The sequence below is a fragment of the Xiphophorus maculatus genome, chromosome 24 (genome assembly GCF_002775205.1).
Source record: "Xiphophorus maculatus strain JP 163 A chromosome 24, X_maculatus-5.0-male, whole genome shotgun sequence".
Classification (NCBI taxonomy): domain Eukaryota; kingdom Metazoa; phylum Chordata; class Actinopteri; order Cyprinodontiformes; family Poeciliidae; genus Xiphophorus; species Xiphophorus maculatus.
Window position 1 is genome coordinate 13265494 of NC_036466.1, and position 18009 is coordinate 13283502.

The 18009-nt window shown below is 36.5% G+C and overlaps 1 protein-coding gene across 5 annotated transcripts in view; it reads left to right on the plus strand.

The window, feature by feature from the left end:
- LOC111607622 (NACHT, LRR and PYD domains-containing protein 3-like) overlaps positions 1-18009 on the plus strand; it is a 392536-nt gene that overhangs the window by 341793 nt on the left and 32734 nt on the right. For 3 of the 5 annotated variants that reach the window (XM_023329654.1, XM_023329657.1, XM_023329655.1), the window contains exons 6-8: positions 3653-5393; positions 13912-14091; positions 17249-17422. In XM_023329654.1, coding sequence (XP_023185422.1) covers positions 3653-5393; positions 13912-14091; positions 17249-17422 — 2095 coding nt within the window. The remainder of the gene's footprint in view (positions 1-3652; positions 5394-13911; positions 14092-17248; positions 17423-18009) is intronic. The other 2 variants (XM_023329656.1, XM_023329658.1) reach the window with 2 other exon arrangements.

Sequence of the window (18009 nt, forward strand, 5' to 3'; positions counted from 1 at the left end):
GAAATGTTCAAAAAATGCGCGCAAAAAACGAAACGAAAGTCCTTTTCAGAGTTCGCAACGAACTAAAACACGCAATAAAAAGTTAATGAAGATCCTCTTGCAGCCTGATCCTCCTCGGTTGGAAACCTCAGGTTTCCACCTTAGCGTCCGTTGCCCACTGAAAATTGGATTATTATGCAAATATAACAGTGAGTTTTAAGGAGGAGATGAAATCTCCTCGTGAGGAAACTAGATCTTGTGAAATGACCTGTCAGGTTTTTCAAAACAGACATTTTGTTTCAACATGAGTTTCATTAGCATCAGAAATACAATTACAACATTCTTTAATATCATCTTCATTAATGTCAGCATAATCAAACGATGGTTTCACCTAAAAAATAAATTTGCTTTGTCATTTTCCATCAGGGGAATTACTTTAATCTTTTATCAAAGAACGCAGACTTTGAATGAGACCACATCCGCAGGGCACCAGGAAAACAGCTGCAAAGCTGTAATGACAAAACAGAGTTCAGATTTTCCAAAGGCATCATTCCTTTGTGTAATCATCACAAATATCTTCAATTCACTGTGTGTCCGAGTGAATTCTCCAACGCTCGTGGCTCTGTGGCTGCTATCGTCGAAATAAATGTGAAACCGCTTCTCCAAGCAGTCACACTCCTCCTCGAATGACAACAGCTTGTGTTGCAGAGACCAGAGTCCTGCCTGGAGCTCGGAACTCCAGGCCAGTCTGTGTGTAGAAAGCCATGAGCAACTCATCACGTGAAGCCTTATCTCCTACTTTGTCCAGTTCTGCTCATTAAACGGTGGATGTGATCCATTCAATCTACGTTTCAATTATATATACCAGACCTCCAACCGATGGAAAACACCAAAACCTTGTAATCATTTGCTTCAAAAGACATGTTTCCAAAGTAACGTTTTGCCAGAATGTTAAACAAATGCAGATCTTTTCTTAAACCAATCTTGTAAAAATAGGATTAAACAAACGAAACAAAACAATAACAAAAGCTTAAAAATGTAGTTGTAAAGCTTACATTTACCATCAAAACAATGAATATCAGTGTGAATTAAACAGTCCAGTTTAAATTACTTTTATAGAACAAACTAGATCTTACTGGTTATTTGTCTAAAACATTCTACATGCGTTCCTTAAACAAAATTCAAAAGAGATAAACCTGGAGAAATTATAATGTCAATGTATAACTTAACAAATCCAGACATTTTCAAAATATACCAATTTTTTCTAGGTCTTTTACTTGTCGTAAAATTTAAAGTTTTATTCAAAATCGTTTTAAATGGATGTAAATCAAAACAAAAATCAAGTTTAGAAAAATCATTATAGTCCCACATATCAGACTCACCTGAGTACTTTTACTGATTAGTGATAACTTTAATCAATAACAGATTCTTCAAAACATTTCTTAAAACATTCTTGCTCCATTAAATTAATGCTCTGAAAATGGCTAACACAATAATATTTTTAATTTCTATAATTATTTTCCCAAGTTAATTAACCAAAATATGCTTCATTCATCGCTATAAATTTGTTATCTATTGGTTTCAAAAATACTTTAGCCCATTGTCAGAACATCTTTTAAAGTACATTTCACATTAACATTTACAATTACATAATATTTTCATTTATTTAAATATACAAATATCCACCTTTCAATATTAGTTATAAATATTTATTTTATAAATATAAATAGCTTCAAAGTTATTCTTAATCTAATACTAAATTGATTAATTGTTAAATTTAACACCCAATAACACAACAATCAGTTCCAGACTTCACCACCACAATCCACCGCTTCAGTTCAGACGCTGCGGTTAATAGGCGTTAATAAAAGCTGGAGGAACGTGAGTAACTTTGCAGTCCGATCTCATAATAATACAGCTTCTGCCTCTCCGCTCGTTTACAGATTCGTCCAGATCTGCACAAATTCCAGGATCTCTGATGAAGCGTCCCCAAACTCCAATCCTCTTTGTTTGGCTTTCTTTTCCGCCTTTTTTTTCGTTCATTGTCCGTCCCTCTTTTAGGTCCGTGTGGAACACAGTGAGCACATGTCTTTTTTTTTTCTTTTTCTGATTTGACTTCACAGATATAATGTACAATGAATCATTTTCAGTCTTTGTAACTCACCATTCTAATATATTTCAGAAATGTTTTGATCAGATGCTAACAGCCAACAGCTTGAGTTAGAAACTGGAGCTGTTTGAAGCATAAACTCTCCTTTCAGTTTGTCATTTCCAAGCAGTAGCAAAACAACAAAGTTTCTCTCCTCTTCATTCCTTTGGTCCTCCTCATCCTCATTTCCACTTGTCTTTTCTGGATTTTATTCCATTTCAACCAATTTCAAAATAAAAGGGATGAATGTCACTCTGTGCAAAAATCACTGATGTAGCTGGAAAGAGTTTGTTCCTAGCACCTAGTCTACGTCATCTACCCAGAATGCATTGCAGCACAAACAGCATGCTGACTTCCAAGTGACTAAACTAAAATAAATGTTTCTCAGATAAAGGTTGTTAAAGCTAATCTTGGATCCTGCCTTTATATCACCTCCAACCATTAACTGGTAACTGGACAGGTGTTCCTAATAAAGTGGAAAGTTTGGCTCTTTGTTTCCAGATTGCAGACACTGCTAGATAGAATCCCATTTCAAATTAAACGCTTTGATAAATCTCTGAAGGTCAGAGGTCGCTCTGTGGGAAACATGTCAGATTAACTGAAACCTTCAACCAGAGAAAAACATGAAAGAGTTTTAATGAGCAAAACTGATTCTAATCATTTCTATGCAGCAAAAACCTGGTTTTTAGTTTTTACCATACAGAGTTTTTATCAGGTTTGAGCTTTTTATTTATTGATTTACTTTTTTCTTTTAACAGTCACCTCAGTGAGCTGAAGACTGATATTTATTCATTTAAAATGTTATTCCAACTTCAGACGGTGAGGAGGGAGGAAATATGACTTTCTTGTTTGGACAACTTGGTAGAAAATAGTTTTCTGTGAATATTGAATTTTGTTTCCTTCTTAGAATTTTACACACAAATACTTAGAATATTGCAAATTGTTTTTTATTATTGTTAGAGATTTTTTGGTATTATCATTTTATTATTACTTTAGTTCACATTCAGCCTATAGATCATTGTGATTTTCTGTTTAAAGTGTTCTCTTCCTTAACTGACCTGGAGGTCACTACTGTCTGTTCAATTTCATGAGAAATAGTTAACACTGAGTTTCTCAGACCTTAAATCCTTTTACAAGAAAACCTCCTAATTTAGTAACTACCTGTGAGCAGTCGTATTTTGTTTTATTGACAGTACTGACCGAGATTTGAACCGGGTTCAGACCTTTGATCAGATATCACATCTGGAACTGGGTTGTTAGTTGTTTGGGTTAGAAGTTTTACGACCTCTGTTGTTTTTCCTGACTGCCCCCTTGCCTGTTTTTCTTTGACAATAAAAACAGGAGCTCATGCGGAAGCAGATCAGAACGCTCTGTGAACGGCTCGGAGGAGCAGTTGACAGAGACTTCTCCTTTTGCCAAAGCTTGATATGAAATTCATATACGTTGTCTGTGGTTCTTTCTTTTATGTAGGTTCGAAAGGAAAAATACCCATTATTATTCTTTTTTCTTTCTCTCTCTCTTCAGATATTGTTGGTCTGTATCAGCCTGACCTTAAAGCGTCTCTGAAGAAGAAGTTCCAGAGTCTCTCTGAAGGCGTCGCTGAACCTGGAAATCAAACCGTTCTGAACCAGATCTACACAGAGCTCCACATCACAGAGGGGTTAACTAGAGAGGTCAACCAGGAACATGAGGTCAGACACATTGAAACAGCATCCAGGAATCAAGAAACAATCAGAAGAGAAGACCTCTTTAAAGTCCCACCTGGAAGAGATGAACCAATCAGAACAGTGATGACCATGGGAGTGGCTGGCATTGATAAAACACTGTTAACACAGAAGTTCACTCTGGACTGGGCTGAAGGCAAAACCAACCAGAACATTGATTTCATATTTCCATTCACTTTCAGAGAGCTGAATATGTTGAAAGAAGAAAAGTTCAGCTTATTAGGACTGATTCATAAATTATTTTCTAAAACCAAAGAAATCAGCAGCTTTGAAACATTTCAGGTTCTGTTCATCTTTGATGGTCTGGATGAAAGTCGATTTACTCTGGATTTCAACAACAATCCGATCCTGACTGATGTTACAGAGTCCAGCTCAGTGGATGTTCTGGTGACAAACCTCATCAGGGGGAAACTGCTTCCCTCTGCTCTCCTCTGGATAACCACACGACCTGCAGCAGCCAATCAGATCCCTGCTCAGTGTGTCGGCATGGCAACAGAGGTCACAGGGTTCACTGACCCCCAGAAGGAGGAGTACTTCAGGAAGAGATTCAGAGATGATGAAGAGAAGGCCAGCAGGATCATCTCCCACATCCAGAAATCAAAAACTCTCCACATCATGTGTCACATCCCAGTTTTCTGCTGGATCACTGCTAAAGTTCTGGAGGATGTGATGAAGACCAGAGAGGGAGAAAAACTGCCAAAGACTCTGACTGAGATGTACATAGAGTTCCTGCTGGTTCAACTCAAAATCAAGGAGGAAAAGTATTTTGGAAAAGCTGAAGAAGATCCAGAGAACAGGAAGCTGATTGAGTCTCTAGGAAAACTGGCTTTTGAGCAGCTGCTGAAGGGAAACCTGATCTTCTATGACAAAGAGCTCAAACAGTGCGGCATCAACATCAAAGATGCTGCGTTGTTCTCAGGAGTGTTCACTGAAATGTTTAAAAGAGAGAGAGGGACGCTCGACATCTCCGTCTACTCTTTTGTTCATCTGAGCATCCAGGAGTTTCTGGCTGCAGTCTACATGCTCCACTGTTTCACCAGCAGGAAGTCAGAGGTGATCAAGACGTTTCTGGGAGAAGAATACAGAGAAACATCTCTAGATGAGTTCATGAAGAAAGTCATGGAGAAATCCCTCAGCAGTGAAAATGGCCACCTGGACCTGTTTGTCCGCTTCCTTCATGGTCTCACTGTGGAGTCCAACCAGAGCATCTTAGGAGGCCTGCTGGGTCAGACAGAGAACAGTCCAGAAACCATCCAGAGAATCATCACCAACCTGAAGAAGATGAACACTAAATATATCTCTCCTGACAGAAGCATCAACATCTTCTACTGTCTGGTGGAGATGAACGACGTCTCATTTTATCAGGAGATCCAACGGCTGCTGGATTCAGGGAAGGAGCTCTCAGTGACTGACTGTTCAGCTCTGGCCTTCATGCTGCAGATGTCAGAGGTTCTGGATGAGTTGGACCTGGAGAAGTACAACACATCAGATAAAGGACGACTGAGACTGCTTCCAGCTGTGAGGAACTGCAGAAAGGCTCGGTGAGTCCAGATGTTTTCATTGTGTGAATGCTGATTCAGCTCTATTGTCCTCCTGTTTCTTCTTCTTCTGCTTCTGGATGTTTTTGGTCTTTAACTTTTTCCTTCATCCTCTGGACTTTATTTTACTTTATATTTTGTTATTTTTGCAGTTTTAGAGATATAAATACATTGAACATTCAGATTTCCACTAACAAAACCTGCAAAGTATCTTGTTGAACAAAGAGAATTAAATAATAAAAAAGGGTAAAACCCAAAGTGAGAACATTCACAATAAAAAAGAGATAATTACATTGATCCTACATTTTGTGCCAGGTTCAGGTGGACGTTTCATTTCTTCCAATATTTTTTATTTATCAGCAGAAAGTCTTAATGAAAGTCAGTCTCTCCATTGGATGAATTTCCTTAATTATTTCCTTCCAGTCCAAAGATGATGGTGGTTCCACATCAACCACTTGTGAGTTACAGCTTTCTTTGTGCTGCTAGTAATTGTTAAAGCTACTCTGGCAACATAATAAGTTCCCAAAAATCAAAAAATCCCAGAGTAGTTTTTAGGAGGTTTTGGACTCAGTCAAAATAAAAAAAACTCACGGAGAGTTTTCTGGTTTCATTTAGCTCCACATGTTGGGATAAACCAACCAATTATCACTCTCATCTCTGCTGCTCTATAATAATCCTCTAAATGTTTTAAAGTCCATCCATCCTTTACTTTTGACAGTTTTAGTGTCTGAAATTTTGCTCTCTTTTTTGTTCAGCTCAGATAAAATTAGTGTTTATTTTGTCCCAATCATTGAATAGTTTGGCAGGTTCCTGTAAAGCAAAGCCTGAAATAAATAATCCTTGGTAAAAGGTTGATCTTTATTATATCTGATTATGTGGATTTATGGGTAATAATGACCAATGCTGTAGATCTGCTCTAATCTCTGCTGTCAGTGGGTGGAATTGAATTCAAAAAGGTTTTTAAAACTCTGCAGGAATTTAAACTCCCAAATATCTGATAGATTTTTATATCAATTAAACCTGGACATTTTCTGAATCCTTAGTGATTGTTGATAGTTAATGAAAGAAGCTGTTTTCTGTAGATTGAATTCATAGCCAGAGTAAGAGCTGAATGTCCTGAGTAAAGAGAGATTACCCAGATAACACCATATCAGTGAAACAACATTGAAACATTGAATCCATGTTGAAGCTGATCAATCAGTTTGGTGTCAAAGCCAAGTTGGGAACTGATTTCTGTATTTCTAACATCAATAACTTCTCTGCTTCCTTTGCTGTGAGTAACGCTGAGCGTCAGGGTTCGCTTCTTCCACCTGCCTTGTTTAACTTGGACCTGGACGACCTGTCAAAAGAAATGAACCTCTGTAAACTGGATGTTTGATCGGTGACACTCTGGTCAATCACTTTATGGAAGCTGATGACCTCTGACCTCTGACCCTGCAGTGCTGGTTTTACTGAACATCTGCTCTGATTATGGGTTGAGATTTCAATGTCCTGTATTTTATTTAAGCAGGTAAACCCAATGAGATCTGGATCTGTTTTTAAAGAGGAACCTGGGCAGAAAGTCTGCGATACACAGCAACCTGGTTACAAAATAAAACTAATTAATACATAAGCGTAGGCCTGTCACGATAGCAAATTTTGCTGAGCAATTAATTGTCTCAAAAATTATTGCGATAAACGATAATATTGTTTGAAGATCTTTTTACACTGATTTAATGGAAATGACGTAATAATGCATGCGGTTTCTTGTCAAAGATAGATACACTTTATTTTCAAAAGAATATTTAACACTGGAACTGATAAATAAAATAAACAAAACAACCAAAAATAAAATGGATTCTCAGTCTCCATTAACAAAAAACTCACTTGAAAAAAAACTAAACAACATAAAGCCAAAGTGGAAATAAATACTTCATTCAACCAAAAGAGTGCAGATTATGAAGTCTGTATATTATGTTGCCCTTCAGTAATAATTAGATTTAAATAGAGAAGATGGGCACATCGACTACCTGATGCAATAGTTCACACTACATGATTTTTTGCTGCTATTTTTCCCCTTACAAAAATCTTAAAACGTTGGTCTTTCTAAGATTGTGTGGTTTGTTACGGTAGATCATCGTTGCCGCTCCGATCTAAATCAGGGGTTTTCCCCGACTGGGAGCTTTAACACAACCTGTTGAATGTGACAGGTAGCCAATCAGAAAGCTACGATTCTCCTCAGTGTTTTCTGAGGGTAAATTATGGAGGGGAATCCCAAACAGCTGAAACGGCGCAACCGAAGTCCAGCATCGGAGATGATATGTGGAAACAATATTAATGTTTATTCAACATGCAAAGAATATAGAAATGACAAGAGGAGGAGTTGGAGCGAAATTGCTACCGCAGTTGATAAACCCGGTAACTTTTCAGCTGTTCTTCGTTAACGTGACGTAAATAGGTTCTAATGATTTTCATTCAGGCAGGACTTTACGCTGACACTAGCCACATGCATTGCAGGTAGACTGTAGTAAAGCATTGATTAATGCCTGGTTTTAAAATTAGTTCACTGAACTTGTAGCCATTATGTTGTGCCCATTGTTGGACACCACATGGCAGGACCGAGCCCGATCGAACCGTTATACCTAGGATTTCTGTCGGCTAATGTGTGATCTGTCAGGTTTTAAAAATGGGCCGACAATAAGATCGTGTAGTCTGCGCTGGGCTTTACACTAAGTATGAGGAAGGGAGGGTCAGTGGAGAGCAGTGTTGGGTAAGTTACTTTAAAAATGTAATCCGTTACAGTTACAAGTTACCTTGTTTAAAATGTAATTGTAGTGTAACTTTTTCGATTACTTTTAAAAAGTAATGTAACTAATTACTTTTGATTACTTTGAGGTTTTAATGAGTATTGACCCATGTTCAACATTTAATTTTTGAGAACTGAGTGGGAACCTTAAAAGAGCACTAAGCTGAGAGGGAATTGCTGACAGGCAATCACAGGAGGTCCACAAGAAGAGATGCCAGCACCAGGCATTAAAGATTTTCTCAGACTCCTCTCATCAGGCCATACTCTTTTCTGCTCCTCCCCCAGGCTCTACCATTTACGCAGTTTGCAGACTAACACAAGCAGGTTCAGAAACCACTTCTTTCCTACAGCGGTCACCTTATTGAACTCTTCCCAAAGACCAGTCTTTCCTTCCCCTCTATCCATACCTTACTGTACCATCCCAACATTTGTACAGTGTTCCTCTTCAATTCGCACCTGTATAGCCCTATCTACAGTGGCTCTGCACATACATGCATTTCCCTAGGGGTAATTTATTTATTCTGCTGCACATATCTATCAACCATCTTTCCTTACCCTAGCTGTGAATAACTGCATTTTATCTCTAAATACTGCATGCTGTACAATCTGCACACGTTGCACTTGATTAGATGCCAAACTGCATTTCATTACTTCATACATGTGCAATGACAATGAAGTGCTCTAGTTTAGTAATAAATAAGCAAAGTAAGACTTTTACATCACATTTTATTTTTCTTGATTTTTTCTTTGCACACCCTTGCTTGTAAAATTAAACACGGCATAATACAGTGCATCAAGAATTAAGATGGACGATGGGTAGTCAAGTTAGTCATTGAACATTTAACAGTCAATGGAATGTTGACAAAAATAGAAGTGTTTGCAACATATCATTCAAAATCAAAACGGGAAAAACAATAGTTTTCCAAAATCACACTATCACTGTGTTAGACAAGCAAAACAACTGTGGACACTGTGGATACTTCCCGAGTATCAGATGGACTAAACGTGCCTTTCAGAAGAACGCCTGGATGCTTCCTCTGAAAAGAGAGAGAGAAAAAAAGATAGAAGAAAAATATACTATAATTAATAATTATATGTTCAAAGTAGCATTAATTGGGGCCTGCCCATAGCAATGCATAAGGAGAGTAGTGACTGACTTGCGAAGCAAGTTATAAAATTCCACTTAGCTTAGCATTTATGCTAATTTTTAGCATCAGAACGCTGGGCCCAAACCGACGGGCACACTTTGGCAGGGCCCAGTTACATTTCTTCAGGAATTTTCTAGTTTACTTTATGTTCATCATGAAAACCATAACACTAGCACATTGCATACAATGTCTCATGGGAAAGAATAGATTCCAACGTTTGTCATGCATCAACACCAAACAGTCAAATATTCGTAAAACAATACGCTTCGTCTATCAGTGAGTTGCACTTACCTCTAAATGTTTCCTCAGGTTTGACATAGATTGCTTCGACGTGGACAAGTTCTTGATAGCCGGCAAACTCTTCTTGCACTGCACGGTTAAATTTGAGCCATTTTCACATATGTAAATGAAATGCTCCTTATATTTCCAGTGCTGGAAGGCTGTCATTTTTGATGCGCTGCTTGAGCTGAAATGGAACCGTCCGCTCGCTTGCTGTTCCTCCAGGAGGCTCCACCAGCACAGGACGGACCATCAGTGGCATTGCGGCTGGCAAATATGATAGAGACAAGGAGCCGTAGCGGGAAACGGCGATATAGGGCGCAAAGCAATAAAAATATCATTACATATTTCGCAAAGGTTTTTGTTCATATTTTTTTTTAAATGTAACTAAATTTGTAATTCTTAATATTTTCGGAAGTAACTGTAACTGAATTACATATTTTCTCATTGTAACTGTAACGAATTAGAGTTACTCATTTTTTGTAATTAAATTACGTAACGTCGTTACATGTAATCCGTTACTACCCAACACTGGTGGAGAGCACCGGAGTTTAGCCTTTTTTCATTCAGTGGCATTAGCTGAAAGAGAAAAAGGTCGGAAGAGACGATAATGCCGATAATTAAAGTCGATAGCTTTAATTTATTGTACGATTAATCGATTTATCGTTTATCGCGACAGGCCTACATAAGCACAAGTGTAAAACAATATAAAACTATTTAAAAGCAGTGACACTGGTTAATAGGATCTTGTTGCCTGTTTTTAAGAAGAAATAAATCCATTGAAATCAGTTCTGATAACTTGAGTTCAGACTGGAGCTGATTGAGGCTGAAGGAGCCAAAACACTGAATGTTTGCTTCCCCTTTTCAGTTCAAACACGTGGAAAATGCAAAAGAAAAATGTTATTAGAGTGTAAAGAATAGGAAATAACAGATCTATGTAAGAGAGAGCTAAAGTATGCTGGAGCCGAGCCGAGTAGAGATTTATAGATCAGGATCATCAGGTGATTTTACAGCTGGAAAAGGGGTATGACTACATAAGTTATACTTCAGCATACTCCTTTTCAGACTTATAATCACCGATGTGATGTGTTTTTTTTTGTTTGTTTTTTTTTTTTCTTTTTAAAAGAAATATATTATGTACTTTGTGTCGTTTACACTGTCGGTGAAAGGTTTGTCTGAAATAAACTAAACTAAACTAAACTAAACTAAGTTTCTCCATAAAGGAGCCAATCAGCTTCTGCATAAACTCACAATGATGAGTAAAACGTCTGTTACTGGTTAGGAACCTTAAAGCTCAATGATACACAATATTCAGTGATTTAAGGTCGAAGCATTTATATATAAAACTTCTCCATAATCCAGGAGAGGCAGGAAAGTTGCTGCTACCAATTTACTTCTAGCTTTGAGAGAAACAAGATCCATTTTGGTAATAAAACCCAATCTTTATTTTCAATGTTCATAACAAATTTGTTATGTGATTTTAAAAGAAAGCTCTTTATCTGGAATAAAACCAAGATATTTATAATTACAGACAAACTCAGTTTGTGCTCCAGCAGCAGTGGTCAGCAATAGAGGGATTTCTGGTAGTTTTCTAGAGTGTTAAAAAAACTTTTGCTTTTGTCTTAGGGTTAGGGTCACATAAGTTATTTATATAAATAGAGAATAAAAGTGGACCCAGAACTGAGCCCTGTGGTACACCATTTATAATAGTAAGGATAGAAGAAGTGAAGCCAGTTGAACTCTCTGGGTTCTGTTTGACAGATAGTCAGATACCAACATGGTGGCTTGATGCTAGAGCCAATCCTGTGTAGAATCTCAATTAAAAGCCTGATTTACTGTCAAATGCCTTTGATCGATCAATAAATAAAGCAACACAATGTTTTTATTATCAAGAGCCTGGATAAGATCATTACAAACCTTTAAAGTGGCAGTAACAGTGCTATGTTTCTTTATAAAACCAGACTGTACATTTTGTAAAACACAATTTGAATCTGAAAAAACCTTCAATTGATCTGAAACTAATTTTTAAAAGATTTTTTCTAGGATTCATAGTTTATAAATTGGTCTGTAATTGTTTACCTGTGACGATTTCCCACCTTTAAATAGAGGCAAAACAAATGTTGATTTCCAGACACTAGGGATTTTGTTAGAGATTAGATTAAAATATGAGACAATGGCTCTGCTATAAACTCTGCAGCCAACTTTAGATAAAAAGGATCCAGGTTTTCTGGCCCTGCTGATTTTCTGCTGTCTGTTTTTAATTCTCTAATAATCTCAGCTGTACAAATAGGGGAAAAGTTAAAAGTGGTGGAATTACAATCATTATTCAAAAACAGCTCATCAGTATTTACATTTGGCCGAATGAATTTAAATCATTAAATAGAGAGCCTACAGAGATAAAAAGCTCATTAAGATAATTTAAAACTGCTAATTTATCAGAAACCATTTTACTTTTTCCCCAAACAAACTTTGGAAAGTCCCTCAGTGGCTCAGCAGCTGATTCACTGTTTTACTAAATTTCTTTGGATCATTTACATTTTTGTCATCTCAGCTAGGTAATAATCTGACTTTGCTTTCTTAATTAATGAGGCGCATTTATTCCTCAGTTTCCTAAAACAAAGCCAGCTCTCCTCAGTATTGTTGTTCAAGCTGCATCTCTTTGTTTAAGCAGAACCTCAATCTCTGAGGAAAACCAAGGATTATTTCTCCCCTTCATCCTAATTTTACGTTTAGGAGCATGTTTATTTATTAGTCTTAAAAACTCTTTATGAAAATACTGCCAAGCAAGATCTACGTTATCAAGGAGAGAAACCCTATTCCAGTTAAAATGTAACAAGTCATGAACAAAAGCTTGTTCATTTGGTGTTTTAAATCTCTTTTGGTCGCGATACGTGGCTTAGGTTTTGGTAACTTGAGATTTTTAACTGTACCTATGTAACTGGATCCATTCTGCGTTGTGCTGGTTTTAAGTGATCAGGCCGTGACACGGTTTGTCTTTAAAAAGTGATTTCTCAATTTATTCTGACGAGAACAACAAACAGAAAACAACCGTGTTATAAGCTGCCCGCTCCAAGTCCGACACAAAACAGAAGTACGTAACAAAGATTAACTTAATAAATCTATAAATAAACTGGATGATTTAGATGAAACAAGCAGCACACACCTCTCCCGCAGGACAACATGACAAAAGGGGAGGGTCTAAGGCAGTGGTCCCCAACCACCGGTCCGTGGACCAATAGGTACCGGGCCGCGCAAGAAATAATGAACTACTTCCGGATCTTTTATTTTGAAAATCCTAAACCGGATTTTACCGGTTATGTCTTGCACGTCAAAATTGAGCCAACTTGCAGCAGAATGAGTAACAAAACAGCATCGGAGTACCGCGGCGCACCGGGCTCGATACTTACGACCCCCCTGGTCCGCAGCAAAATTACGAAGGCCTGACCGGTCCGCGCTACTAAAAAGGTTGGGGACCGCTGGTCTAATGTAGCCGGGGCATCTTGTCCCGGAAGTGATGTCCTCCACACTCTTCCTCTTGCCCATATATGGAAGACGCAGCGTCAGAGAACAGCTGGTTTGTTAGCGAGACAGGTAATCAGCATTTAACAGCAGGTAGATCTCTGAGGAGATCAGATCCCAGGCTGATGATTCCTGCAGAGGCAAGATACTGGTCTGCTCCCAGTTTCCTCTGTGGCAGCATTTAATAACCTGCTGCTGGGAACTATGGTTCTATAGAATATACTACTATTATTAATGATGATGATGATTCTAGATGCTGCAGCAGATATTGGCTAAACAAACCCAGAGATGCCAGAGGTCCACAGCAGGCTGGACTTCCTGCTCTGCTCACTTCATTTCTAACTCACTTCCTGCTTGGTGGAAGATCTCAAGGAGCCAAACAGTCTAGTCCAAGTCCGAGCTGTGAGCAGTTCCTCCTCCTCTCCATCATCTCCAGTAGTTTCCTTCATCAGCTCAGTCAGCCTCTTCATCAGCTGCTTCAGCTCCTTTGAGGCTCTGATGCTGCAGCTCCATCAGATGCTGCAGAGAAAACTGAACTTTCCTTCACAGATGATAGAAGATCTTCAACATCTGACTGCAGCTGAAGGTCTGAGGACATGAAGCCTGGACCAGAACCAGAACCAGAACCTGGACTTTAACCAGGACCTGCACAGATTCTCTGTGGGGTCAAACTCAGTAAATTGAAGATCAGATGTTGATCAGATGATGACATCACTGTTATCATATTTTAGTCTGTTTATGATCCAGATTGATTTCATTAGAACTGAATTTATTTCTTCTCTAATCACAGACTTGGTGGCTGTTCGCTCCGAAAGGCTGAATGTGAAGTTTTGGCCTCGGCTCTGAAGTCCAACCCAGATCTGACTGAACTGGAAATAAATCAGATCTTCATACATGGAGGTGGAGACTCTGATCTGAAGCCTCTGGTTGAGATCCTGGAGAGTTCAGTCAGTAAAGTGAAGAAACTGAGGTTTGTTTTCTTTATTTATCCAATAAAATCATTCATTGATTCTTCAATCATTAGCTTAATTAATAAGTTAATTTAATATATTTTATTTTAAAACGATCTGTTTAAAAGTCAGAATAAAATCTCTAAAACATTTTACCTTATAAATGAATTATTTTCTTATTTCTGACTTTGAGATTATTGAACTTTGTTTTTCAGTTTTTCGATTTTAAAATGTTTTTACTGATGAACAAAAAGCTGATTATCAGGAAGCAGCAGAAATATCTTCACCTCATCCAGGCTGGTAGAAAACTTTGAGTTTCTGTTTGGATCAAATGTTCTGGTTCTGCTGGTTTGGACTCTTTAAACCAGTTTGACTGGATCAGATGTTAGAATCAGTTCATCAAGTTTCTTTTACATTCAGTTAAATTAATTTTCTACAGTTTTATTGTTTATTTGTCCATATTTCAGTTTAACCTTTATTAATACTATATGCAGTCTGAGCTTTTTCCCTCAAATTACCAGCAGAATCACGTCTAACAGCTACATTAATAGATCAGATATTTAATACATAACAATTCAATAAGTGGATTATTAGTTATTGATATTAGTGATCATTTACCTGATTTTGTTGTTTGTGAAAACTAATGAAAGATAAGAGTAATCTAATTTCTAACAGATTAAGGACTGAAGAATCTATAAAATCATTTAAAGATAAATTATCTAAACTAAACTGGGAGTCAGTATTGAAAGAAAAGGACATGGATAAAGCATATGATCATTTTCTGAATATTTTTAAATCATTTTATGATAAAAACTGTCCCAGTACAAAGTTTATTCATAAAAATAAATATTCATAAACTCCATGTATCACTAAGGGACTGAAAATGTCTGTAAAAAAGAACAAACTATACAGAGAATCATAAAGCAAAGATCAATGGATGCTGAAAATAAATATAATAATAAATTTACTGTTATTTTACTGATAGCAAAACAAGATTATTATAGCAAACAGTTGGATAGAAATAAAATAATATTAAAGGAATCTATAAACAGTGTTATTAGGATAATCTCCAGGCTTACTAGCTTTCCTCAACACTTATAAATATTGATAAAAACCTTAATAGCACAGAAGAGACAGTTGATAATTTTAATAAATATTTAGTAAATGTGGGGCCTAAACTGGCTGAGGAAATCCTGCAGACACATTAGTTAGTAGAAATCCAGATTCCATGTTTGTCACAGCAGAGGAAGGAAAAGAAATGATAGATATATAAATAAATGTAGAAATAAAAGCTCAGCTGACTGCGATGGTATTGACATGATAATAATAAAGAGTTTGATTGTGGAAATTATTCAGCTGTTAACATATATTTATAATTTATCAATTCAAACTGGTAAATTTCCACAAAAAATGAAAATGGCAAAAGTCATCCCACTATAAAATCTGGGAATAAACATCATTTCACAAATTACAGTTTCTTTACTTCCACAATCCTCCAATGTTGGAGAAAATATTAGTTGCTAGATTGTAAAGATTTATTAATAAACAGCAACGACTCAGTGAGAGTCAGTCTGGATTTAGGTCCCAAAGATCCACAGCGATGGCAGATCTTCATTTAATAGAAGAGGTGACCAGAGCATTAGATACAAAGAAACCTGCTGATGGGGATTTATTGACTTCAAAAGCATTTGATACAATTGATCATGAAATATTCATCAATAAACTCCAGCTCTAAGGTCTAAGAGGAGTTTTACACTGGATGGAAAGTTATTACAGCAACAGGCAACAATCTGTGCAACTGGGTGATTTCCAGTCCTCATGCCTGGACATTGTTTGTGGTGTTCCTCAGGGCTCAGTGTTGGGGCCAAAGCTGTTTATTTTATACATAAATGATATAGAAAAGGTTTCCAAAACACTTCATTTTGTTTTATTTGCAGACGATACAAACATTTTTTATATAGGTGAAAATTTACAGCAGCTTCTGATAGAAATGAATTTAGAGTTATGTAAATTGAAAAAGTGGTTTAATATTAATAAATTATCACTAAATGTAGATAAAACCAAGTTTATGTTATTTGTGGATTATAAAAGGTGATTTACAAATAATAATTGATAAAGTGACTGTAGAGAGTGACTGAAACTCAGTTTTTATAATATTGATTCATAATAAGATCTGTTGGAAACCTGATAATAAATATGTTCAATCTAAAATAACTAGAAGTATTGCAGTTCTCTCTAATGCTAGAACATTTCTAAACTCCTTCATTCTTTACTGTTCTCTTATTTTGCCATATCTAAGTTACTGTGTGACGTTTGGGGCAACATTACAAAACTTCACTTCAACCATTTTGCACATTACAGAAAAGAGCCACTGGAATATTTCACAAGGTTGATTTTTATTGTCAGACCAACAATTTATTCATAGATTCTGATTTCCTGAAACTCCCAGATTTGGTAGAGTTTCAAACTGCACAGTTTATGAATAAAGTTAGAAACAAATTATTACCAGGAAATATTAAAACTGATTTACTGACAGAGTTTGGGAGGATATGAATATAGAGAAAACCTCAAGTTCACAACTTTATATGTTCCAAGAATGAAAATAATGAGCATTTCTGTCATTGAGTGAAGATCTGGAATAAAGTCACTAAAGAGCTGAAGCAAAGTCCAAACATGAGGAACTTTAAGAAAAGATTCAAAATGGTTCATATTCAAAAGTATAAAGATGAACAAGATGATGAATTACAGAATGTGGATGATGGGGGGGTGAATATTATTTATGTATATATGCAGGTAAATGTGTATCTATATATATGGGTCTATGTATTACTTTCATCTGGTTCAGGAAATGTTATTATTATTAATATTAATATTGTTGTTGTTTTATTTGTGTTGGAAACAGAAATACTATTTATTCTATGAATTAATGAATAAAAAGGGTTTTAATTATAAAAGTTAAACTTCATCAGACTCACAGTCACTGAATAAACATGAATTTGAGTTTGTAAATTGATAGTAAAGTATTATATTTACACTTAGAAACATGAAAATCTTTATTATTATTATTATTATTATTATTATTATTATTATGTTTTGTTGGCGAAACGTCTGAAATAAATTATCATCATCAACCTGCATCCTGTTGGCTTCAGCTCACATCTTTTATTCTTTATTCAGATTGATTGACTGCAGTTTATCAGAGACCAGCAGGACTTCTCTGTTCTCAGCTCTGAAGTCCAACCCGACCCATCTGACAGAACTGGACCTGAGCGGGACCAACCTGGAAGATTCTGGACTGAAGGAGCTCTGTGGTTTTCTACAGACTGAAGGCTGCAGACTGGAAAGATTGAAGTATGTAATTATATAATTATTGATATTTCTGTGAATAATTAGATATAATTGATCATAAATCAAATTAATTTCTTCTGTTCTAATAAATATTTTCTGAGTTTGTTCCTGGACTTTAAAGCAAAACAAAAAAGTGATGAGTTTCCATTTTAGTATCAATTCCACTAATGGAGCAAATTCCAAGTCAGTCGTCCTCCAAACCACTGAGAGCAGCTTCCAGAGGAAAACCTGAGTTTGTTCTGACAGTCAGACTCTATCAGGATGACCACAGTCTTCTGGCAGAGTTCCTGGACATTAAGGAGACATAAATAATAGAAAGATAATTAATTAACAGTCCTGCAGTAAATACTGACTTTGTGAAGGTTATGGTGTTAAAGTCATTTTGTTCAAACATTTTGATTCAGCTCTTATTTTGTAGGACAGGAAGTGAGATCTTACCTTTGTAATGCTTTGTATGCAACAAGCTTCAGCAGTTGACTGAAATCATTCTCATGTGGTTTACCTGGAAAATAGATTTAAAATGATTCATCTTCACAATCTGGTTTTTCCTTTATGATAATGTTCCCATTTCTGCAGCCGTCTCTGATGAA